This window comes from Rutilus rutilus (genome assembly GCF_951802725.1).
Source record: "Rutilus rutilus genome assembly, chromosome: 25".
NCBI classification, from domain to species: domain Eukaryota; kingdom Metazoa; phylum Chordata; class Actinopteri; order Cypriniformes; family Leuciscidae; genus Rutilus; species Rutilus rutilus.
In genome coordinates, this window is record NC_140229.1 from 4,003,971 (window position 1) to 4,031,634 (window position 27,664).

General features: G+C 37.5%; 1 protein-coding gene across 1 annotated transcript in view; it reads right to left on the reverse strand.

Annotated features, from left to right (window-relative positions):
* cntnap3 (contactin associated protein family member 3) overlaps nt 1–27,664 on the reverse strand; it is a 125,470-nt gene that overhangs the window by 42,436 nt on the left and 55,370 nt on the right. Inside the window, exons 6-11 of the mRNA XM_084400122.1 lie at nt 22,129–22,304; nt 21,008–21,145; nt 20,362–20,623; nt 18,755–18,898; nt 16,769–16,940; nt 1,216–1,322 (exon numbers count right to left, since the gene is read on the reverse strand). Of these exons, the coding sequence (XP_084256248.1) occupies nt 1,216–1,322; nt 16,769–16,940; nt 18,755–18,898; nt 20,362–20,623; nt 21,008–21,145; nt 22,129–22,304 (999 nt within the window). The remainder of the gene's footprint in view (nt 1–1,215; nt 1,323–16,768; nt 16,941–18,754; nt 18,899–20,361; nt 20,624–21,007; nt 21,146–22,128; nt 22,305–27,664) is intronic.

Consider the following 27,664-nt stretch of genomic DNA (forward strand, 5'->3'; position numbering starts at 1 on the left):
TAAAGCAGCTCTGTTTGCATGCAATATTTATGGCACCACACGTCTCGCTACATAATACAAAACTAAATTAAGTGTACAGTATACGATTTTGACCATTTGACCATTTCATGTCTACATAATACAAAATATATTGTGTTGAATATGTGTCACAATGAATGTGAGCCGAAGAGAAAAAAGCTCGTAGCGCGTTTAAACTCCAATATAACACAATTAGAACATACAGTGTGATCTGTGGCGTAATGAAGTGAGTTACACAACCATGTCAGCATCCCGCCTTCACAGTCGCTTCACACCAATTCAATTTTCATTAAAAGTTCAAAACAACGCAGATAAGAAAGAGCATCTACATACTCATTTAAACACTTTTAATGGCTCGAGTCTGGTGAGGAACATTAGCAGATGAACACGAGATCCAGCGCCGATTGACAGGGATCGTTCTGAACGTGTTTACAGGAAAAAGCCGACATTGACTACTACATAATCAGTTATTAATATTTTGTTGGTTCTCTTTTGTTTTTGCATGTGTTCATAATTTATTTGTATGACCAGCCTGGTCAAAAATGACGTCGGCACAATTTGTCATGTTTCATTGCGTTATCACCACAAATAAAACCATTGACTCCAAGCAATATGCCTACAAAATCATTAACTAATTTTAATCATATTTGAATAAAGGGTGAAGATTTCAGTTTTTCTAAAGGCCAGACATTAAATAAAGTTTGTCTTGCAGATGAAGTAAACTATTCTCTCTGCATTTGACTCCTGATCTGTCCTTGACTTTAAAGGAACACGCCGACATTTTGGGACTTATTCACCGTATCCCCCAGACAGAGTTAGATGAGTCCCTACATACCCTTCTCATCTCCGTGCGTGCCGTAACTCCGTCTGACGCAGCCACTGTTAGCCTAGCTTAGCACAAAGACTGGAGGTAAATGGCTCCAGCTAGCATACTGCTCCCAATAAGTGACAAAATAACGCCAACATTTTCCTATTTACATGTTGTGATTTGTATAGTCACAGCGTGAACAAATAACAAGGTCACATGAGACACAGCCATCTTCTAACCGCATACATACTGGGAACTATATTCTCAGAAGGCGAAGCACTGCTACTTCTGCGGATACGGTGAATAAGCTAAAGCCCCAAAATGTCGGCATGTTCCTTTAACTGTGTAATGAAAGGTTTGTGGTGTGTGTATTTCAGATGCGTTCTCACAGCTGTGACAGGTCGCTCCGCTGTAGCCCGTCGCAGAACAGTTGCAGTGAAACGTGCTCCATGACTGAGAGCATCTCCCTCCATGTTCACAATGACTCGGGGAGCATCTGGTGTAAAAAAAAACACACAAAAAAATAGGACATATTTGATGTTTGATCTCAAGGACAATCAGATATAGAGAAACACAATCATTCAGCATTACACATGCAGCCTTTGTAGAGAGTTATGCATGAGAGTTATCTGATCCTAGAGTCAGAAAAGCACATGGTGACATTTTCATACACACTTTCACAAGAAACATACACAAGAAATGTTGATAGTTTTTTCACAGAAGAAAAAAATTCTATATAGCAAAACAAGTTCTGTTAGGCATTTCATTAGTAACACTTTACAATATTGTTTCATTAGTTAACTACTTTAGTTAACAAACTAAGAATGAACAATATCTACATACAATATTAATTACAGCATGAGAAAAAACTGAACGTTTATGGCGTTTCAGTGACATTACTACATTAAACTACTATACGTATATAATGTTGAAAATAATGTATAATAATGCAATGGGGGAATATTTGTGGGTCCTGATAATGTAATAATAATACTTAAAATTATAGAGAAATAATAATAATTGAAAAAAACTCTTTATTTTAGCTTAAAATATCGCGATAGTATGTGAGTTCGGTATCGCGATTTGTATCGAATCGTGACGAGTGTATCGTTACACCCCTACTTTGTACACTTGTGAAGTGCAGTAATCCGTTTGCGACGTTTATGGTTCATAACAGAACTTTCAGAATCTAAAATTGGATTGGATTCATCGTGTAAACACACTGATCGTGATCAGTTCAACTTAAGTTAACTCAACTAATTAGCTCCAATTAAAGCCGAATTATATACTTTGGTTCATCTAATGAGTAACAGGTAGTGTTTTGAACTTAAACATTCTTGTCAAGGCAACTAAATATTGTTTTGCATTAGTAATGCAAGGGGCTACAATCCTTGTTTTTTCATCTTCATGTTTGATTTTCAATGCTAACTATATGATTTAAACATAAATTTAGAGGCAAACATTTTACCCTGGCAAATATATCGTGCGCAAAAGTTGCACTGAGATGCACATATACCTCAACGCACAAATCTCAAACATGGTGATGATCAACAATTATAATTCAGTAAAAATATGAACCACAAGACAGCGAAATAACAGTAGTATAAATCAAGCCAGTAAATGCAAAGCAATGATTCTTTAATAATAGTCGCCACATCATTTTTCAAGCTGCAATGCATGCTGGGAATTTTTTTAAATCACTTAGTAAAGTCACAGCACACCTGGTTTTAGGAATCATTCATATCTGGAGCTCAAACGCATATTCATGTGCACTTTTAGTGACATAAACGAGAAATGCAGAATGACAGTCGCATGTAAATCGCAGGGAAATAGACATTTAGACTCTACTAACTAGAAGTAACTTTGCAATTACTGTAGGCCCTTCACGTCAACTATAACTCTTACTAAAGTATTAGTAGACTATCGGCATAATAACTGCTAACACTTTATTTTGATGCTCCACAACAGACATTCAACTGACTATAAGTAACTTTGCAACTTACTCTACTAACCCGAACCCTAATACCTAACAGTCTACTCACAGTCTGCTACAGTCTCCTGAAACTCATGTAATTAGTTAGTAGAATGTGTATTGAAATAAAGTGTTGCCGCTTTGAAGTATGCAAATCAATATTAAAAACTAATTTAAGCAATGACTTAAATTTGTGTCTGTTTCTCTCATTTATATTTTCTTCATATGACTTCAGAAGACTTGCACTGTAAAAAGTGAACAGTTGGATCAACTTAAAAAAAATTAGAAATTAAAAGATATTAAGTTTTCTCAACTTAAATTATCACGTTTTTCACGATAAAATGTGATAATTTAAGTTATGACTTCAGAAGACTTGGATAACAAGAATGCCTGTTTACATAACTTGTGAAACACCCTGATGTCGACCAATCATAATCATGATCAAGTATACTTCATTAGTATAATTATCATTCTGTTTGACCTCATTTACATAAAGAAGTCTTAAATGTAGAAGCACCAACAGCCCGTTTAATTCAGAGAAAGCATGAAAAATGGCTATGAAAAACTAAAGTCACAGTTCAGAATGGACCTTGCAGAGTCAGCAAATCGTTAATAACTGCAGGATTGAAAATAATCCAAGATATTTGCAATGAACCAAGACATTTTGCTTTACTGTTTTCCACCCCCTCTTTCTTCCACAAGGACCATCTGGAGTTCCTAAAGGCACCGAGGGGCTGATAGTGATCAAGGTCTGTAGGGCAAGATGTGTGTACGTTGGGGGTCGATGAATTGTCACATCTACAATGGGGGTAATTAATTTACAACAAAAAGTTGTAATGATCTGATTGGTCAGTTTGAATGTCTCACATTCGGGTTTTAGTCACATGGTCAGGAAAAGATAAAAGAAGACTGAAACTGTTGCACTGTCTCTTTGGTGCTCTGGCTCTCTTATTCTCTTACTCTCTTCTCTCTCTTTACCTCCTCTCTCTCCCTCTTTACCTCCTCTCTCTCTCTTTACCTCCTCTCTCCCCCTCTCTCTCTCACCCCCTCTCTTACTCTCTCACCCCACCCCCCCACTCACACCCCCCCTCTCTCTCCCTCTTTACCTCCTCTCTCTCCCTTTACCTCTTCTCTCTCTCTTTACCTCCTCTCTCTCCCTCTTTACCTTCTCTCTCTCTCTTTACCTCCTCTCTCCCCCTCTCTCTGTCACCCCCTCTCTCTCTCACCTCCTCTCTTACTCTCTCTCTCTCTCTCTCTCTCTCTCACACTCTCACCCACCCCTCTCTCTCTCTCACCCCCCCTCTCTCTCTCTCTCTCTCTCTCTCTCACCCCCCCCTCTCTCTCTCTCTCTCTCTCTTTACCTCCTCTTTCCTATCTCTCTCTCTCTCTTTCTCTCTCTCTCTCTCACCCCCCCCTCTCTCTCTCTTTACCTCCTCTTTCCTCTCTCTCTCTCTCTCTCTCTCTCTCTCTCTCTCTCTCTCTCTCTCTCTCTCTCTCTCTCTCGTAACATTTTTCATGCTGGGTAAGATTAATGGTATAAGTCATCATCATCATCATCATCATCATCATCTCATACATAAATTTTGTAACTATTTTAAGTGTAACCATAACCATATTTTGTCATTAAACCTTTTCAATTACAACTAATGTGCTAACTAGTTTTGATTTGGTATTGACTTTGAAGTGCTACATATTGCAATACAATATTGTCACTCTCTATAGCAACGCTCTCCCACATATTAAGCTATTGTAACTGCGCTCATTCCCGTAGTTGGTATAAGTGGCAGTGGGTGGAATATAGACAAGAAATGTACAGTTTTCTACCATCTTGCTATTCGGATTATAATTATAAAATTATTAAGTCCCCGTGAAACCCTATTAATGAAACTGTTAAGCTTCAATTATTACCATGTTCTGCAGAGTGTACTAGTGTCAACTGTATGGTTTTGGTGCGAGAAACTTTGACAAACTCGTCTGATCCCTTAGTAAAGTCACAGCACATCTGATTTGAGGGATCATTCATGTGTGGAGCTCGAACGCCGCAGGAGACGCACACACTGAACTTTAATACTTCGTGTTAGAGGTTTCATCACACCATTAACCTCAAGATTGACTTCGCAAACACCACTAATAATCAATTATGCCACGGTGCCTTGATTTAGAAACTACAAACTTTTGCTAAGAGCAAAGTAAGGTTAACCAAGTGACTCAAAGCAGCCTCTTCGACCACAAACACCTTCCAGTTTCTCTTTGTTGAGCAAATCCTTTCTAGTCAGAATAAATGTCCTTGCCTGAGCCGAAAAACAATTCCCTGCCTCTCCCATCTCTCCCGGGAATGCCATCGGATTATTTGCATGCTCGCATTACTAGCGCTCACTTCACCGGCGACATCTTTCACCAGATTTCCATTTGTGGCCACAATGATGGTCTAAGAGGATCCGTTCAAACACTCTTTGTTCTGCTTTAGGTGGCCGGGACAGATACACTCTCCGCTCCGGTTTCACGCTTTGTAGCTTTATAATCGGAACAGGATCGAGTGTGTCTTTCATTCCGTTTAAAATGGACATTTCAAACCAAGAAAAAAAAAAAAAAATGAAAGCACACTTTTTGGCTCACATACGCCGACGGCATACTGAGAGGCATGTCTCTTTGTTGGCTGGGATCCCATCAGAGCTTCTCAGGCCCATCGCAGGGACACAACTGAACCACAGTGGTCGAATTCACACAGTCGGACTCCTCTGTTCTCCTGTAATGATCAGACTTCACTGACTGTCACACACTGAGAGCGACTGAGAAACACGCGGAAAGGATGAATGCCACTGCGACTTGCCAAACAGTTGCGCTTTCTCTGATGAGATAATCCTCAGAGACAGACAATAAACAAATCATAAACAAAACACATGAAAAAGATCTCAGGGTCCATACGTTATTTTGACGTTCATTACATTTCCTTTTTCTTGGAAGTCCACGAGAGTTTAGAAGTTTGGGGTTTCTGAAAAAGCCTCTTCTGCTCACCAAGGCTGCATTTATTTGATTAAAAAATTCAGCAAAAACGAAAATATTCTGAAATATTATTACAATTCAAAATAACTGTTTTCTGTTTGAATATATTGTAAAATGTAATTTATTTTCAGCATCATTACTCCAGTCTTCAGTGTCACATGATGCTTCAGAAATCATTCTAATAGGCTGATTTGCTGCTCAAGAAACATTTATGATTATTATCAATGTTGAAAACTGCTTCATATTTTTGTGAAAACCGTGATACACTTTCTCAGGACTCTTTGATGAATAGAAAGAGCAGCATTTATATGAAACAGAAATCTACTGTAACATTATAAATGTCTTTACTGTCACTTTTGATCAATTTAACGCACTCTTGCTGAATAAAATTATTAAGAAATTCTTACTGCCCCCAAACTTTCAAACACTAGTGTAATGTTAGTCAAGGTTTCGCACAGCACGAGATGTTTTACAAGACCATTTTACCACTTCTCTGTGATGCTTAGGTGAGAAACAAGTACACAAACACAGTGTGTTAGAGGAAGAACAACATATATAAATATCATTTTTATGAAAGATCATTCTCAATAAGACCAGGAACATGACGTCTCAGCTAATAAAAGGCTTGACATCTGGGAATATGATATTCCACTAGCTTCTCGGCCTGAAGGACACATCTACGAGAGACAACATGGAAATAGGAGAAACAAGATTGTTTGAAATCAAAATTTCAAAGGAAAAAACAAATACTTCCTTCTTTCAGTCACATGCTGCTTATGCAAATGACAATCAAACAAAACTAGCAGTTAAAGCCATAAACTTAAAGTTAAACAGTTCAACTCAAGACGGCTGTGTTCTGCTCCGTTGCCTTGCGCTCTCACTTGCTGTTTGTGAATGAAGGAACGTGCTCTGTCTTCCACAAACAAAGGAAAACAATCAAAATTACTATGCAAATATATGCGAGAAATAAGCCAAAACAGAATTCAAATACAACTGCTACAGTGACATCATCGTTGACAGTTACATTTTGAATTACAAACATTCTATAAATGTAAGACAATGGGAGATTAAAAAAAAAAATGGAACTGAAAAGTAACATTTCCCGAACGCGAAGTCCATTGGTCAGAAAAACAGACAAATCTTTAAATATCTTAAAGTCCCCCTGCAGTAACTTAATCCCTTTGATAATCAAAATGACATATTTAAAAAATTATTTCTGCATGCTTTAAAATAGCTTGAATGTAACTTTACACGCCTTGTTTAATTAAGTATACGAGGGTCCATGAATATGCAAATAGGCCCCGCCTCCACTCAATCACAGCCACAGTTTAAATCTGCCATATATGTTTGAACAAGAAAATGATTCAGAAGAAGAAGAGAAAGAGTGAATTATACAGGTTCATCCACCACAAGTTGATGTATCAGAACGGTGATGCGTTTTATCAATCGCTCTCTACAACGTCGGACACATAACGGTAATTAATATATGATTAGCCTTTGGCTTGACTACGTTATCAAACAGCTAATAATGTGTTGCTATCCCGTTCCTATTCACCATCAGCAAAAATCAGCATCCTTAGAAACGCTTTGAACATCATAGAAAGTCAGTGGAGAAAAGGCCCGAACGGTTATATGTTGGTGACGGTAGGACGTTTCTGAGTCTTTGGTTCACTGCAGTTTTAAGGAGAAAATACTCATAGACATATAAACAACATTAAAAACGTGCTTTTCACCACAGGGAGTAAAGCAAATACATATATAACATACAAAAATATTTGAAATTATCTACGAAACAGCTCGAAAGGAATCTGCATGTTTTGTGGAGAAGGATATACGAGGAATTTCAATGCGGCGCTCGCCTCGCAAACAACCTAGATCAAACACAAAAAACTCCCTACAGAATGGAAAATAAATCTATTCAAGCAGAATACGTGTGTGAGGGCAGCGAGCTCTGCACATCTGAACAGAGAACAAAATGACACCAGCTCTGAGTAGCAGCTTGATGGCATCGAAACGTACGTGCCCCGCGCTGCCCTTCCCATCCCTCACCAACACTCCAGCAGCCAGAGGTCACTCGTCGTGACCCTAATCACAAAGAGGTGACACCAAACGCCGGCCCGCAGAGCTGAAGTCACCTCCTGAAAGACAAGAGCAGCAGGTGTGCAGGGACGCCACGCTTCTCCACAGAGCTTGTTTGATGCATTTCTCTGGGCCGCAGGGGGAACCTGACAAGAGCTGGAAGGAGACAGACACGCCCTTTCAGCCTGGGGGTCAGAGGTCAACCGGAGGGAATCAGGACGGACAGAAACCAGGCCAACGACGCAACCTTAAGTCAACCTCATCAGCCGCTAACAGCGAAGAGAGAGAAGAGATGCAGAAATGCAAACATGCAACGTTTGAAAACAGGAAGTTGGAAATATTGTTAATGCTAAAAAATTGCAATGAATTATGCAAAAACACACCCAAAATAATTAGTGAACGCAGTTTCCCACCCTGTGGATCGGTTCTGAGTGCCAGGATGATAATTAGTGATGCACCGAAAACCGAAACTGAAAATAATTCCTCAAAATAACTGATCAAATGTATTTAATAATTAATTTAACGGAGTTGTACAAACATGTAAATTGCACATAATGCAGTTTTTACATTAGCTTTTTGATAAAAGAATGTTTTTACTCCAATTTGTTGGTGAAATATAAACACTTGAACAATACTAAGCTGTAATAACTTGCTCTCATGACAGATTAATTCAAACATTCATTAGCCTAAATGATGAAGACATCACTAACAGATATATTAATATAATGAATTATGCAATAGCGCAAATATTAATCAAGATGCAGCTTTCTAGAGTTATTTTAACTTGCTAACTATCGAGTTTATGTACATTGACATGTTTTTCTGAGGTAAATGAAACATTACGTGACCTTGTTTACAAGCTGTTTTATTGATGACTTTCCGTGGTTGAAACACCGATTAACGTGAGGCAGTTCAGTGAGTTGTACCATATCTTTAATCATGACTTCTGATGATCATTCATGTTTATTTCATGCCGTAACTAGTAAAAAGGAAGAGATGATCCGATCACGTGTCTCTGAACTGAGGAGTGCAGCGATCTATGACTCCACATTAAAGAGACACAAAACCACGTTTATTGTCTGAATTTTGTACTAAAATCGATTTTGTTTCATATCAAAAGTAACAACGCACAAAGCTTATTGTGATTTTTGGACAAATTCTGTTTAGTGAAGTTTTATTCATGCAGCAACAGCTCTGAACACAGTCAAAACTTAAGCATCATGGTTTCGGCCCTACAAAACCACTGTTTTATTCGGACGTTTCCGGTAGAGGACATTTCAGCGTAGCACCAATACTAAAATGTGTTGATATGTTCCACTGTGACTGTACAGCATCACTCCTCCACTGAGATTCAGACACCTGAATTAAATGCTGAAAGCATGATGAACTATGCAGCATGTCTCGATATATGACCTGCTATAAAGCTTTCAACATCATTTGATCATCATTTAATGAATTACTGCTGCCATGATCAATAGAGAGTGCAGAAAACATCAAGTGAAATTCTGATTCGTGTTTTAGGTGTCCACTAACGGTAAGATGTTAATTGCACCCGGCAAATAGCGCTGACTTCTGCGAATATGGCACAATACTCATTTGCATACAAAGGAGGCGTGCTGAATAGAATAAAAAAGACTTAATTTCCTGTAAAGATCCTGACGCAGCACTGCTCCAGCATTCAGCTCCTGCTTAACTGAAACAAAACTGTTGAGTGAACTCACGCTTGTAGCTCTTTCATATCAGTACTCTGTGTGTTTGAGCATCCCGACCAGCAGTAACAACCCAGACTCAACCAATGACTCTCTAAACAGAAGAGAACAGAGCATTATATCCATGCTAAATAAGTCGAATTCATTATTATTATTATTTCTGTCAGGACCATAGGCGTCGATTTCGGGGGGGACGGGGGGGACGCGTACCCACCAGATTTCGTCATGAGTCATTTTGTACCCACCACTTTTAACTTCCATCCATATTAATTTGACTTTTGGTTCGATTTTTTGACCGTTTTCAGTGGTTATGAGGAGCAATATGAGAGAGAAATTTGGTAATCATTGTCTGACCCAACAAAAAAACATTATAATATTAATTTTATTTAATTTTTCGTGTTCGCATTTATGAGGGAAAAAACAACGTGTCAGTTCTCGGTTACGGACGTGAGCGCTCTTGAAAACGGCACTAAAAGACTGCTTTAAAACTTTCACAGAGACCTCAAACAGAACAGCTGCCTTTCTTTAAATTGAATTTCGTTTTGTATTAATTATATCTTAATTTTAATCAATGTTTCATGAACCAATTGCCTGGATTTAATAAATAAGTAAATATAGCAGAATCACGACATGGAGGCGCCGGCGAGTGAACTGGAGTTCGTCTCATAAATGAACTGAAACTCAGCGTATAATGCACATTCACATTCACAGCGTATTTAGACACATTTAGACGCATTCATAATCATTACTTTTACCGGTTCTTTGTGGCAAGCTTTATGCGTGCGGTCGTGCGCTTGAGTGCGGCTATATTACGTAAACGCTCATTATCCTGTAGGCTATAAGTAATTCAATTAATATAAAGGGGCGATTTGTCCACGAATGACTTAAATGAACAACTAGCCTACTAGTCGACTAGAAAAAAAAACTTTAATCGGAAGCAGCCCTTATTCCACATATTTTCGAACCAGGCAACAGGACATCTGTGTTGAGCGAGCGACCCTGCGGAAAGAGCGAGCGGAGCGGAATATTCAGAAATGCGCTCTCCACCCACGAGCTCTGATCGGAACAAACCCGAACCTCACTGTCTGCTGAACTTGCGCAGAAACATCAAAATATAACCAGCTTTTTAAAATGTTTTTTTTTTTTAAACTAAACACTATTTTAGCACAAATGATGAGCTTATTTTTTTGTTGTTTTTTTGTTGTTGAAAGTTTTGGGTTGGCCTGTTGAAAAGTGGGGCCGTGCCTGAGCTACAGCCAGGACATCGTCTTTCAAAACAAAACCTGCGCGAAAGAGAGAAAAAAAATGAATGCGTCATTGTACCCAGCACTTCTGAAAATGCACTTCCGAATGCGTCTCTGTCCCCAGCACATTTCAAACCAAACTGACGCCCATGGTCAGGACCACTACAGTCAAATACGACTGACAATTAGCATACAGTTTGGATTGGCGGTATGGTTCCGTTCTGGGCGAGAACAGCAATAACCCCCCTTAGGGTAAACAGAACAGAACCAACATGAATGTTTGCAAATATATTTAATTCAAGATTTTAAAGTACAACATAATTCGAGAATTTATTCAGATTAAAGGGAATCAGAATGCCAAATCCTGACTGGGCGAGAGGAGGAGCTGGGGAGGGAGGAGGGTAATTAGCTCCTGAGAAACACGACAGCTGCTGATAATACTGAAGTATTATATATGTATATGGTGATAGGTGATGTATTCCTATAGGTAGATGTGGATCAGCTGATGCAATTGACTAACGTGGCTTGCCAGAACTAACGCTACGCTTGATAACTATTATAGTTTCTAAATGTCCATATCTGCAATGTGTTCTATGCTTTTACTATTACTAATGTCAAGAACTACAGTAAATAACCATATGAACAAGTATTAAAAAATCCTAATTTACGATGATTTAAATCAGTAGGTCTCAACTGGTGGGTTATGAGCCAAAAATGAGTTGCAAAATCAAAAAATGCAACAAAAAAACCCAACAAAAAAACAAACAAGAGGGATCAATAAAATGCATTGAACTTTATACCCCTGCATAGCTAGTAAAACATTTAAATGGACATATCCCCACACATTGCAAATCTTTGGTTGTTAATGAGGTACTTTAAAGCAGAAAAATCAAGCTTTTGAAAACATAAAATGCAATTATCTTAATTATCTGCAATTATGTAATCAACCAACTTTACATTTGAGCCATATAACCTACCATTCAAATGTTTGGGGTCGGTAAGATTTTTAAAAAATGTTTTTGAAAGAAGTCTCTTATGCTCACCAATGCTGTATTTATTTGATCAAAAATACAGTAAAATGAGTAATATTGTAAAATATTATATTTTAAAAGAACTATTTACTGTTTTACTATATTGTAAAATGTAATGTATTCCTCTGATTATACAAAGCTGAATTTTTAGCATCAGCATCATTACTCCAGTCTACAGTGTCACATGATCCATCGGAAATCATTCAGATATGATGATTTGCAGCTCAAGAATATCATTTTCTATGTTGAAACAGTTGAATATTTATGTGGAAACTGTGATACATTTTCTCAGGATTCTTTGATGAATAGCGAGTTCAAAAGAACAGCCTTTATTTGAAATATATATGTTTTGTAACATTATAAATGATCAATTTGATGCTTCCTTGCTGAATAAAAATATGAATTTATTATCCAAAATTTTGAACGGTAACGTATGGGCTATAAGAGCATTTTCAAGCCCTGCTGAGTGGAAAAAAAATATGTAGTGGTGACACCGAAGAATGAAATGGAAGAAAAGTGCAGTGGTCTCTGTCAGGAGTTAATAAGCAGCGAGACAGGAGTAGTGAACTTCATCCATCTTGTTCACTCATCACTTCCGTTCTCACATACATTACGTCATCGCACACAGTTCAGATTTACTTTTCAAAATAGTCGTCAATAATACAATTCTTCTCATGGACACAAGTGCACCAGGAAAACACTAAATGAGAATTAGTACGACAGATGTATGATAAGTGGAGCACTAGAACAGGAGACGCTGTTGCGTGACTCAAACCCATACAGCACTGCTGAAATAATGAGGCACTTCTGCGTAAACACAAAACACAGATCTGTGGACATGTGGCTCTTTTACTGCGCTGGGAGAGTGTGTGTATGGGTGGATGCGACTCAACGGTGTGCATGATAATAGTTCAACTTCACATCTATTGCCTCTTTCTGTTTTGTTTCTTTTTGTGCACTTTTGCAGTAACAGAATAAAAACAGGCCTTATATACTTCTGTACCAATGCTGATTATCATCAACTACAGCTCACAATTAGTGTGTGATTAGTAAAGTATTTAACCGTGTTCATAGTAACTCATCTCCACCACCCAAAACACCCTAGCAACAAGTCAAAACACTGTAGTAACAACAACAACCCTCAAACCAAGACAGTGATTGGCTCTTTACACAAGCAGGCATTCATGTCAAGCATCGGTAATGATACTCTACACTTAATATGATGTTCTTATCAAAAGCACAATAAAAGCTGTATTTAACCTTGAGCAGGAGTGAGTCCACATGGGTCTGAGATTCAGTGAAAGTGTCGACAATGCAAAAACTCCCTCTTTATTCTGTCCATTATTCACCTTTACAATAACACTTACTCAGCACTTTAGTCAAAGTGAGCACTACATCACACACTGTTCCTCCCCGCGTCACTGTATAATCACTCTACACACCAAAACAACTTCCTCAGGTGAACCTTTAGCTTGGCACATTATTTAAGGAACGGAAAAACGAATCAGTGAACAGCAGCTCGATGCGGAAACGAAAATGCAGCATGCATAGATACACGTTTAAACATGTTTGCATGCTTAGTTCAGCAACTGGCATCCAGTTACCTTCCCAGAATAAAAATAGTCATTTTGCATTTCAATCCAATTTTTTGCACAATTTTCGGAACATTTCGTTTTCATTTCAAGTAGACAGAAGAATTAAATCAATTCTAAATGCAAATAATAAACTACAACTAACTATTTAATCATACTTAGGACTGTAAAAATAAACAATTAAAAATGTAATGTAAATAAATAGACTTATCCAAACATATAAAATATGTTTGGTTATCAATGTCATGTACTTTGAAGCATAAAGTTCTGTATTGAATTCAAAAGGCTCCAGATGCTTCAATGATCGATATTCTATACAAATAAGATACAATTATTTTAATTATCTATTTATTAATAATTTTTCATATTAGAAATGGATGGTCAAGTCTAGTATATTACATAATGGGATACAGTACCAATGCATACAAATGACATGTAAAATAATATGTAAAAATGAATATGCAAATCTAAAATTAACATGTTTGCATATTTAATTCCGCGATCTTCTCAGATTTTTTTTTTTATTGTGCATTCTAAATACAATTTTGTGCACAATTTTCTGAACGCAAATAATAAAATGCAACTAACTGTATAATTGTGCAAAGTTAAATAGTAACAAAATCAATACATAAAAATTTTTTTGCGCTGTGCACAGTGTACATACTGTATACGGCTGAAATGGTAAGAATAGCATGGCAGTGTTTTATTCTGAACACATGCATTGAATAATTTGTACCACAACACAGTACAAGGTCAACTTTTGTAATCCAAACCAAACCAAACGACAGCGGCACCATCAGCGCTCACCGTAAGCACACCTCAGCTCTCTTCCCTCATATTATATTTGATCTGGGGTTAATAAACCGCTCTGCTTCGGTCTAGTCCACACTTAGACTCATTTTGCACAGGGCCCGTGGGTTCATATGAGGCACATGTAAAGCCAATGAGAGCTGCTGCCATCCAATATTTCTTAGTTATGGGCAGCAATGTTATTTGAGAACAACCTACAGCCCTTTTCCAGAGGTAATAACCCTCACAGTGGAGCCGGTGTTTCAGCTTGGAGTGAGAGGACATCACCCTCGGTCTGCCCTCGTCTCTTTCTTCTGCAGACTCAATAACACTGTGCGCGTTAATGAGAGCGGAGAGCTACCGAACTCCATTCAACCTTTCAAGAGCACAACCAGGGGTGTGATACTGATGTAAACTGCATTTCTAAAAGTGTCAGCATGATTTATTCATTCCGGTTTTACAGTATTTAATGCAGCATTTAAAAAAACAAGCAGCATCTTGGGCTGGAAATATACATCAGAATTATAATGTTAAAGGGTCTATATGTAGTATTCAGAAGCCCTTGTTATTAGCAACACCGGTGGCCGTAAAGTGAACTGCAGCCTTACTACTCGTGCACGTTCATGTAAGAGACTGAACGTGATTCAAGGCCTCAATACTCACGGCGAAATTCTTTTTCGTGCTGCGCGCTTTTCTCTCATTAACAAAATAAACACCATAAATGACAGCGGTGAGAAAACAGCGGTTAAGAAAGCATCTGATCATAGCGATGTGGATAAGTTCACCAGCTCTGCAAATCACCGGGATCATGTCAACAGATAAGGTAATTAAAATTACACTGTTATGATAGTTTGATTATAAAGTACATTTGAGACTATAGATCTGGCTATGTGAGACTGTAGTTTGAATTAATCCCTTTCCGTTGTATAACAAATTGACATTATAGTACAGAATGGCTCTTTTGGCATTATCCAGAACATTGTATAAGCATTTGTTTAATGTGTCATAGAATGGAAGGTTTTTGAGAGGTAAATGTCACATTTCACAATACTGTAAAGTGGATATTTAATTGTGCATTTACTCTGTTTTTACATTTAGATTACTTTTGCCTAATGCTACGTAATATATATTTTTTAAATCTAATATCAGTTGATGATACTGATACCCTAAGTGATGCAGAAATGACACACTTCAGCTTTTAAAAATATATTTAAAAAACATTTTTAATTAAAATGATTGTGATTTAAAAAATAATAATATTTCATATTTTCATTAAAGATTATAAAAAGCCTGGAAGACTTTCATTCATGTCACAAACGTGGAGGATGAGTCTGTTCAAATCACTAACTCTATACCGCATTAGCTTTGCAAACATCAAATCACAGTAAACCAAAAAAAAAAAACATTCAAACAAACAAATAAACAGAAATCCCAGAAGTCTTCAGAGCTCTGAACAAGTGTGACAGACGAAAGCGAGACCTTTCAGAATGTAAACGAGTACCTAGAGGCAATACAACTTTCAGAGAAAACAAATCCACATCTGCATCAAGTGTCACCAGCAGTACTTTAAAAAAAACACACAAAACAATATTCACATGAGATATAAGTGTGTGCGTCACAGGTTCCCCTTCACTTTGAATTGCTTGGTCACAGCAGTGCATTTAGCGTCTATCAAAAAACACAGAAGAAAGAAAAAGAGCCTCTTCTTCAAGAGATTTACTTCAGTCTCAAAGCAAAATAAACCCATTTCTGCCTCAAGACAAATGAACCAAACATTCACTGACATGAAACTAACAGCAGTGAACAGGACAGAGAACATGTTCTCAGTGGAATACTGCAATATATACCCAAAACAACTTACTATATATTAGAAACAGTGTGCAATATTATTGTCATTCAAGCAGTGATTTTGCAATCCAGTTTTGTGTAAAAAATATCTTATCTTTGGGAGTCTGACTTACTAGAAAGTTTACAATATATACAAACCGCATACTAGTAATAGACAGATATATCCACATGGCCAATATTTGGCCATTTTGAGACTATTGGCACTGGTTGAAAACCATTTCTACTTGGCAAAACAGAAGCATTACATCCTCTTTTAGTGCCGTACTCTACAGACAGCCTTGTCAATGGAAAATCAACAATTATATGGTATGAAATAAGCATTCATTTGGACAATTTCATCTCATCTGCCATTGAAAAATGCATATCTAAAATGCATAACTAGGACTGCAAAAATACAGTAGTTTGAACTAAATTGTAAACTAAAGTATAACAACACAGTAGGCTTATGTTCCATTTTGATTGATCAGATGGATAAATATTCAAATGAGGGCAGTTTCTCCCTGAGGCTCATCATCTGCGTCTTTTAGCAAATCAGTATTCTCGGCATTTCCATGGCTAATTAATCCCTATGTTTACATAATCAAGCCTAACGCATCTATTTGGCGAGGAAGAAAACGGAAAGCGGAACGTTTTGCGAGTTCACATAAAAGCGTAATTGACAGTAAGAGTGCTTACCTGTCAACTATCCCACACATGTCCATCTGTAGATCGCTAAAATTCCCAAACAACATCTGCTGCACTTTGATAAGATCCACTAAACCAGTGTCTGTTCGGATGAGGCGCATGCATCCTTGGAAAACATTGAACGGGTTTCTGCAGACAGTGCCGTCTTCCGTGTTCGGGCATCCTGTGGACAAAAACACGACATTTTCACCTGATCCCAAATATACACTAAATAACTTTAAGCCATTGCAGTTTTTTTTGTATAATTAATATACTATAATAGTATATTAATGTGCAAGTGTGGCCATAGTGTATGTGTGTGCATTTGAGTAGGAGAGAGAGCAGGAGAAACAGAGTGTGTGCTTTCCGTACATAATAAAACTGAATTTTCTGGCAAAAAAACATGGAAATAATTTGTCGTTTTAATCCTATTGTTTATTTGTGGCAAGCAGGGCGGGCCCGAGAGCTGTGGGAACGGAGCGAGTCTCACGGAGGAGCTCCGGAAGGATAAAAAGAAGGAGTGATGACAGTGAAGGATGAGAGAGGACCAGGCCTGGGACATTTATGATGTGCTTTGTTATGGGAGGGGTTGGCGCTTTACTTTCGTTTTGCTGTTTGTTCATTTTGCTCATTAAAATTATGTTGAACGTTCGCCGGTTCCTGCCTCCTTCTTCCCTGAACTTTAACTTTTCTACATTACTATATTTATTTGCTTGATTAGTGTCATTGTGGGTTTTGGCTCTTCTGCTGTTGTAGGCTGTTCATCATTTGGCAAAGTGATATGGACATATGGCAGGTCCAGACCTGCCTGGAAATACTTGAACCATGCATTTCGCCGAAAATAATCGCACATCTTAGAACATTCCTCATCCAATCAGATTCAAGCATTCAACAGCCCAAAAGTATAAATGTTCTTTCTCTTTGTCTTTCTTTATATCAATGTGGGACACAATAATCCTATTCAAATCTATGAGACAAACGAGTTAGGTCAAAAGTAATCTAAAAGTAGTCCAATAGATTACGTTAATAACTACCATTTTCATTTAATTTGTAATTAGTGAAGTACCATAATTTACCCAGCACTATATACTATGGGTGTAACGATACCCTCATGTCACGATTCGATACATATCACGATACGATATTATTGCGATACTCCAAGACATGTAATAAAAGGTTAGCAAATACTGAACTGTTGATTAAAATGCTACATTTGGTATTACATTGGGTTTGTAAATGAATAGCTTGGACTTGTGCTGATAGCCCAATGCACAGGACAATAGAGACACCAGAATAAAAATACTCATGATTCTGAAGCTGAAAATACAGAATTATTTTAGACGAATATGCTGCACTCTTTCACTGAGGTATATTTAAAATAACATAGGACACTTTTTACTGGTAACATAAGACATTTGGCATTATCAGGACCTCAAAAATATTTTCCCATTGCATTATTATACATTATATTCAACATTATACATAGTAGTTTAATATAGTACTCACACTAAAACTCTGTGAACTTGATTTTTTTCACGCACACTAATTTTCATTTTAGGTGAACTATACACAATAAATATTGTCACTATCCACGATACATATTGTTGCACTTTAGTATTGCGATATATTGTGACACGGTATATTGTTAAACCCCTACTATAAACATAATACGTGGTTTGACTGCGATATGATGCGCGCTCTACTGCGGCTAAGGGGAAAACATAGCAGACGAAAGAGACCGCCATGCATGCGTTACACTCTCTCCAGAGTCTGAGCTAAAGGCAATTAAGCCAGCAGTCTCCAGGAGCCGAGAGACATTCTCCCCCCAAAACGCTTGAAAGGTAAACGAATGTGCTTTTCTCAGCGGAAGGTGTGTGTTGAGTGACAATGCGGATTGATTAACGTGAAGGATTGGGCTTGTGCAGAGGGAAATTATCCTGAGCTAGTTTGATGCTTTGTGTGAGCAGAAGGCGATGGATGGCTAAAGGTTGCTCTTACCGCCTAAGAATATCTGTCTGTCAGGAGCGACAGGGAAGGAAGAGGTCGCTGCAGAGCTGTCGGTTTGGTCCAGGGTGACTGCGAGACGCCCTCGACGGACAACTAGCTCCACCGAGTGCCACTGACCATCATTTAAATTGGCACCTGTGGAAAAAGAACCAGCATTGTGGATCAGGCAAAAAATAACAGGCACTCAGCGCTATATATATTTTTTTAAACCTCAAAAAAAAAAAGAAAGAAAGGACTTTCAGCATTAGACTTAAAGTATATAGGCAATGGGAATACTAGCAAAGTACTAGGGCTATTTCAGCAGAATGCAAAAATGTATATTTTGTACGCATGCAATACCTGTATGAAATCTGCCAAAAACTAGAGCACACTTACTGGATACTGTAAAAATACTGTATCCAACAACGCAAAGCTCATCTTTATTTTATTTCCACATTTTCCAGTGTGTCAAGTGAACCTGAAAGTAACTCTTTCTTTATGCAATATTTGATTGGCCAAAAGTTGAGACATTTTTACACAAAATTGGATTATTTATGCATTTATAAAAAATTTAGCAGTCTGTTGCACAGTATGCAAATTTTGTGCATGCACAGAATATAGTCGAGCAACTACATGTATCAAAGGTGCATTACCTTATCCAAAGAGCGGCCGTTTACACAACACCGTTTTCAACTAAAAACGGAAAACTTTATGTGTTTTGGCTGTTCATTTAAATGACAAAAGTGTTTTAGGGGCCTGAAAACGGTTTCAAAGTGCACATTTTTGAATGTTGTTAGATGTTATCATCTCCGTATAAACTACAAAAACATGAATTTGTGAACAGTGATGTCATGCACATGCTTATTGTTCAGTCTATAGGCAAGTAGTGTTTCTTTGCAAAGTGACATCGCCAACTACTGGCCTGGCAGCAGAATACAGCGTTTTTAATCTTAACAGGGATCGTTTTGACAACGTTGTCGTCTGTACGCGAAACTTTTCAAAAATGCGAACATCGTTGTCATGTTAGATACATCCCACAATGCAATGTGCTCAATTTTACTATCACCAGAAAAACTAAAACCATTCAAAAAAAATTCATAAGTTGAAATAAAATAAACATTAATTGAAATAATATTACATATAAAATGTACTTATTTTATCAGACTGCCAAAAGTTTTGAACATTTAAACATTTATTTTGTTAATTTTTACAAAATAAACATTTATTTCCGAAGATGATGCCTGTCTACCCAAGAGGTCACTTGAGAACAATATATCATGCTACTGAAATGTTTGTGCTTGCATACTGCATACTATTTTGACTAAATAGCAGGTGGCGTACCATATATAAAGTAATTCACTATTCTGCATTCATTTGGTTTATCAATAAAACTAAAAAAACTAAAAGCCTTTCCTGATGTAAATGAAGATTTTGATACATATTGCATTTGTTTGATGGTCTCATATAAACATGTTTATAATTCCTCATGCTGCGTATCTCAGAGCAGCAGGTGCCATTGATGTTGACTTTGTGCTACCCTTGACTAACAAGAGATGTGTTTAGCTTTCTACCAAACAAACTGAAACTTTATATACGTGCTCCTTATATCTGAGTTCAACCTGCGGTGATGTCCGTCATGATCCGTCCGGTCTTGTGGATCTGTAGTCGTGCTCTCGCCTCGCTCAGATAAAGCCACAGCGTTCCTGCATTATGCTGCAGGTCAAAGGTCATCAGCAGGCCCGCTCTGTTCCACGTTCTGAATTGCAGACTGACCGACACACTTTCTCCACTGGAGACCCACGGCAAACCGAGGAAACTTCCAGGATTGGCAAACGTCGCTGGCACATCAATGGATTCGGTGCATGTAAAGGTGACATTCCCCTATGAAAGCACAAAATATTGTAGTATAACCAATACCATTTTTTTTCTACAAGCTACATTTGTGAGAGTAACGTAAAGCCGTGACGTCTGCCTAATAAATTATGCATTTGCTTTCCTGGCTGTTCCTGATAGCACTATCACAGTCATTACGACAATGAATTAAAGGGTTGGTAATTGGTTTAACCCCCGAATTCCCAAGGCAGTGGTTGTAAAAAAAAATAAAACATGTATAATGGAGGAGAACATGGTACGGGTCACAGAAATGTAAAGCTCTCATTATGGAAAAATTAGGCAGCCAACAAATTGACAATTGCTAAGAAGCAAAAAAAAGAAAAGAAAAGCAACCCGAAGATGTAACTGTATTAACACATGGTTTCTGCTTACTGCAATGGCCACTTGCTTCTCTCTGGCTCGATTAATCACGCTGATATCGTTGTAAAGCACATTTTCCAAGCAGCCATGGAAGTTTCTTCTAGAATGGGATTTCTGGAGTCCGGCCAATGAAGTGCCACCAAAACTGATCTTGTGAAAGAAAGACAGATTCGTGTCAGGAATCACACAGATGAATGGAGTGTTACTCATTTAATATAAGCTAAACTCTATCGACACACCGGCGATACTGCATCCAACAACGCAAAGCTCATCCTTATTTTATTTACAGTGTGTCAATACACACACTTTCTTGATGCAATATTTGATTGGCCAAAAGTTGAGATATGCCGTTTTAAAAATGTTTAAAAATCATTTCAACTCATCCATGAGTCCAAAAAACATGCAAAATTTGCCTTTATAGTAATGAAACGCAGAAATATAAAAAAAAAACTGTAAATATTAAAATAGTTTAAAAAATATAGCTCCAAGACTAAAGTGTTAACATAAGATTAGTGTGAGAAAATCACCTTGTCAGTGTTAAGTTATTCCCAAATAAAAATATATATTATTTAAATGTCTATATGCAAATGCATATATTATGAGAATAATAATAATTTGTATTACTATTATTATTATTAATAATTATTATTAATTATTAATTTTTATTCTTTATTTCTTATGTAACTTTTGCGGCTATATCAATTTATTTTAATACTTTTTATATATGATTTATTATTTTGTTATTTATTATTATTATTTCGTACCTTTTTATTGTTTGTTTTTTTATTTCTTTTGTGCCTTTTTATGACCCCTATTATTTCGAATACTTTTCAATTTTATGTAAACCATTTTGAAGTACTATTGTGTATGAAATGTGCTATAAATAAACTTGCCTTGCCTTGAACATGATGTGAACATGATGTTAGTTTACTGTAATATAAGATGTGTGTCGAAATGAACATAAATTAGCAGTGTAGAAAGTGAACAAAGTGAAAGCTCTTACTAAACTAATTACACATGGACATTGTAGTTCATTTATGTTGTATGTATAATTCATGTGTGAGCAATTTCAAATGCTACGAGCTGCTCTGTGTGTTACTGGACTAATGGTGTGAGAGGTCGTGAAGGCTCACCTCCTTCATCTCAGAGTGACTGGAGTACTCAGCGAGCTGTAACTGCTGGGTGTTCTTGTCCACGGTGAAGTTAACTAGTCCTCGAACCCGCTCGATGGTGACGTGGTGCCAGTGCTGGTCGTCCAGCAGACTGCCTAGTGACACGAGAGGGTGAACATCCCCCAACGAACCCCTGCCTGAATCAAACACAGGATCGACTGGTGGTTAGGACGCTTTGTTGATGTTAAAGAGTTTGGTTAAACCTTTCACGTCTTTCAGCAGAAACTGACATTAGAAAAAAAATTATATTTCTGAGATGTTCACTGGATTAACATGGAGGTCATGTGACAACAATGCAGCTGTTTGAAACATTTGTTGTTTTACAAATAGTATTTTTATACATAATAAGTTGTATACATAATTTACTGTCCAGTATGTGGCAAGCAGTTTGCGGAACATCACAAATTTTGCAAAGTTAACATACTGTATTTTGTTCATCTTGGAACAACATTCCGGTTCGAAAATGTATTCCTACCCCTAAACCTAACCTTACCCATTAGTTATCCCTAAAATCAGAGGGAAATGAAAGTTAAAAAACAATGATGTAGAAGCACCTAACCCTTTTTGTAAGCCTAAACTTGATATAAACTGTAAACTTGCCCCTCAAATCTGATTGGTTGATTTGAATGTTGTTGATGTTGATCCAGGAACATGTTGCTCTCGGTAAAATCAGGTTCTGCCAACTTGCAAGTTTTCATTTCCGAACATAGCAAAGTATAATTATAGCCATGTATAATTTAAGAAAAAGAAGATTGAAAATTGCAGGGTTATTACTATTAACTACAATTATAAAAAAAAAAAAAAAAAAAACATAACTACTACTAAAACTTAGAAACTATAGACATATTTTTTTTTAAAAAAGAATAAAAATGACAAAAATACACAACAAAATTACTCAAGCTTGAGACAACATAAAAATAAAACCTAATTCAAACTATAAAAGTATAAAGAGTGACACTAAAATAACACAGACAGTGAAATATAAGCCTGCAGGAAACTTTCATTAGGAACGTGTCACAGAATGACAGCGCAGCACAGTAACAAAGAAATATTACACGGAAATAGCATTTTCTTGTCAAATGTGCTCCAATAACCTTTGTTAAATTTACAACTTTGAAGAGAAACATTTTTAAAGTGGAGTTGCCATGTCTGGTTGACAAGGAAAGAGAGTTAAGGTGAGGCAAACGGTACTTTAATAATCCGAACAAGACTTAAGGCAAAGAAATTTACAAACCATAATAGTATATCAGTGACGCTAAAACAACACACACTCACAGACACTGAAATTTAGACCTACGGAAAACTTTCTTTACAAACGTGCCACAGAATGACAGCAGAGAAGCTACATGCATGTTCTCCCTTCAGTGTTTTACGTTACGCAACACGTCTATCAATTATTCATCAGAGTTCCAGAGACGTGCCGTCGGTCGAGCCGCTGGTCAGTTACCATCAGAATATAAACAAGCTCTGCTTTGTTTTTATGCACATGTGAGGACGGCTGTACGCTCTGATGTCATTTAACATTTAGTGTTTCGCTGCTCAATATTTCATGATCTTTGTTCCTTTTAGAAAGCATGCGGGACGGCAGATCTGCTGCTCTCAGCCTTGACCTCTCCTGTTCGCTCATACGACAATGATACTCATATTTGCATTTGAAGAGCGGCTCTAATGAACGCCACGGGCACATGTATAATAATATATGACAACACTTTTTCAATCTGACATTGAAAGTTTGAGAAACGCCTGTCCTCTTCTGTTATCTCCATAAAAGTGCCCCTGAATTTTTGACCATTTTTGCTTGAGGCTTTAACTCTGGACATCAACTGGCGACCTAACAAAGTACCAAAACTGAAAAAAAAAAAATCCTTAAAAGGGGCCTATTATGCCCTTTTTCAAAGTCGTGACCTACAAGAATAGGTTTTCATGCTTGAATGTCCAAAAAACTCCCTCATATTCTCCATTGTTGCAGCTCCTCTCTTCCCAGTCTGTCAGTAACGCTCTGTTAAGTTCCTGTCTCTATGAAGCTCCTCCTTCTGAAAGGCACACTGTGCTCTGATTGGTCGGCTGGATCAGTGTGTTGTGATTGGTCAAGCGATTCGAGCGTGTTTGGGAAATGTCCTGTCCCTTACCATAACCGTCAGTTTAACACACTACTAACTCACTCAACCAGGCCCCGTCCCTTTATTCTGCGTATTAATTATTTAAATGAGGAATATTGTGACGTGTTTGTTCCCGGAAGAAAACTCAAGACCACAATGGAGGCGTTTCATTTCTTCATTTCTTCTCTGAACCACCATCCTAAAGATATTTCCTACCGCTGTTAATAAAGCCTTCTGAAATGTTTACCACTGTCACCTGAAAGTCGTCCTGTTTATGCAATAGATACATTCGTCTCCCCAAAATATGTCAGTTCTTAATATAACCATAATAACACACAGTAGAAGTGCTGCCTGAGTGTCAAAGCAGTGGTTGAAATAAATCTGCAGTAAACATCTCCGCGTCTCCGTCAGAATCAGGAGCTGAGAGCGCTGTCTGCTTTAAGCAGTTGATAAGTAAGGCTTTGAGGCTTTAAAAAGTTACGGATTTACATCACGGGTTGTGCAATAAGCTTGTTGCATCGATGTTTGATATTCATATATGCCAAGTGTTATTTTAGTATTACTTGTATAGTATTTATTATTAATACATAAAATTGTTTTCGTTTAGGTTTTAGTGATTACTGTATGTTAGGTGCTTTTGCCATTTTTATTAGTATAAATTAGTATTTATTTTTATTTCAGTTTAAATGTTCTAGTACTTCAGTTAGTTGCCAAGGCAAAAATTCAAGTGCATATCCACTGCGAATGTATTACTATGCATATTTAATGCATTTAGCTTGCAACACATGCTGCAAATAGACATGAAAGGAACACGAAATCAAAACGGATAGTTTACTTTCTTAATTCATGCTTCTGGTCTTCTTTTGAATGACTCGTCAGAAAACTCATGGGTGTGTCCAAATGAATGTCAGTGGCGACCTGCAAAATATACTTAATATCTATATTCAGGGTCGTCAGATGGATGATGGAATTCAGGGGCGTCGTAAAGGGGGGGTAAAGGGTACCGAGTACCCAGGGCCCGAGGCGGCCCGTAGAAGTCAGTTTTCTATACATACATACAGTGCAATGCATAAGTGAATACACCCATGCTAAAGTTGACTAAAAAGAGGAATAAAAAATCATATTTTGGAAATTGAACTTAATGCCTTAATTAAAAAAATTAGGAAAAATCCAACCTTTAAGGACACCAATTTTCTTTGTGAATGAATAATGTATCGTAAATAAATAAATGTTCTTCCTTAAAATACATGGTGCATAAGTGAGTACACCCCTATGTTAAATTCCCATAGAGGCAGGCAGATTTTTATTTTTAAGTACTTTTTTTAAATTTTTTTTAGGATACTATGCATCCTGATAAAGTTCCCTTGGCCTTTGGAATTAAAATAGCCCCACATCATCACATAGCCTTCACCATACCTAGAGATTGGCATGGTTTTATTTCAGTTAGCCTAAAAGCTAGTTTGATTTGCATTGAGAGATGATCTTATGGAAAGTACCCCATGCCAATCTCTAGGTATGGTGAAGGCTATGTGATGATGTGGGGCTATTTTAATTCCAAAGGCCAAGGGAACTTTATCAGGATGCATAGTATCCTAAAAATAAATTAAAAAAAAATACTTAAAAATAAAAATCTGCCTGCCTCTATGGGAATTTAACATAGGGGTGTACTCACTTATGCACCATGTATTTTAAGGAAGAACATTTATTTATTTACGATACAGTATTCATTCACAAAGAAAATTGGTGTCCTTAAAGGTTGGATTTTTCCTAATTTTTTTAATTAAGGCATTAAGTTCAGTTTCCAAAATATGATTTTTTATTCCTCTTTTTAGTCAACTTTAGCATGGGTGTATTCACTTATGCATTGCACTGTATATATGCACTAACATTTGTATAGCATTTATGTACAAATAAAAAAGTTCCTGTGCAAAACTAAACTTGTAGTTAGGCACTGGTTTGGTATAAAAAAAGTCATTTTCATGCTGTGCAGGGCCCCACCACCCCTCTCGAATCAATGTAAATGGTACGACCCGAAGTTCAGGTGCTTCTGCTGCGGACCTGCGGTCGGTGTGAATCAGTTGATGAGACAGGAGCTGGAGTGAGCCGTGATAGGAACTAGGAAGACAGGGGAAGAGTCATGTCTTTCCTTAAGAAAGGAGAATCAGGGGCTCAAAAACGAAAAGAAAAGAAGATTAAAGAGAGAAAGGCAAATGAGGGCAAGCAGTTGCTCACTCAGTTTTTTTGAAAAGAAAGGTGAGCTCCAAATGCATCATCGAGCATTGACATTGTTTTAACATAAATATCTACTCCAGGTAGAATGGCATACATTTATGTTCGTACTCTATTTGAATTATATATCAATACTTTATAGTATCACAACCTACATAGCGAGCAAACAATGTTTCTGGGTAAATAACGGAGTGAGAAGCAGACGGAGGCGGAGCTGGGAGCTCAACACACTGCCACTCCAGGCAGCTGCGCAGCTTGTCTCCTCTTCTGCTGCAGTTCTCCCCTGAGTCAGAAGTTTACATCAAAACACTGTATATTTCCCTCCATTGTCAAAATCTAACACCCGCGAAAACACAGATCGTTAGCGCCTATTTTACCGCAATGTTATGCAAATTAGCTCGCGCACGCTCTTACATTAAGTACAGGATTGTTCTCAGTTTAATGCACATCTTAATGATTGAAAATGGCTTATTTTAAAAACGTAATTCAAACACTGAATGTCTAGTTTGGCGGTTAGTGTACCCTGCGATTCTATAGTCTGCATTTATTTTAAACAGACAAATAATCATCAATTAACTTGTACTTTTGACAATAAAACAAAAATATATTAATCAGAGTCTGGCTTATTTTGTTTACATTTTAAGTGTTTTTATGATAAAAATGCAATACCCCACCCATTGGTATCACTATGGTATTTGGTACGGGGGCCCAGCAAGATGGTTTGTACCTAGGGCCCAAAATTTGGTGCTACGCCCCTGATGGAATTATGAAGTATTGGTCAATGCCGTCAGAACACGGGCGTAATTTCCTATGGGGACATGTCCCCTCCACTTTTCAAAATCCTGCTTGTGTCCCCCCCCACTTTTCAAATTCGTTTGTTATGATTTTTTTTTAATCGCACGCTGTCATCGCCACGAAGGAGCAGGACACAGAGAGCCTGTGCAGATGCGGCGTCCAGGAACGTCTCGTCCACACTCTAAAAATAAGTTGTAATGAGCAGGTATAGCGCTGTCTGTGAATGTCCTGACGCACATACACACGACACACACACACACACACGCACAGACAGCATGCCAGAATCCAGTTCTCTTTCGCGCTTGAACGAACAATAACACTCACATTTATGCCAAAATGTCCGTTTTGTCGAGCATCCTCACAAGAACAGTCTT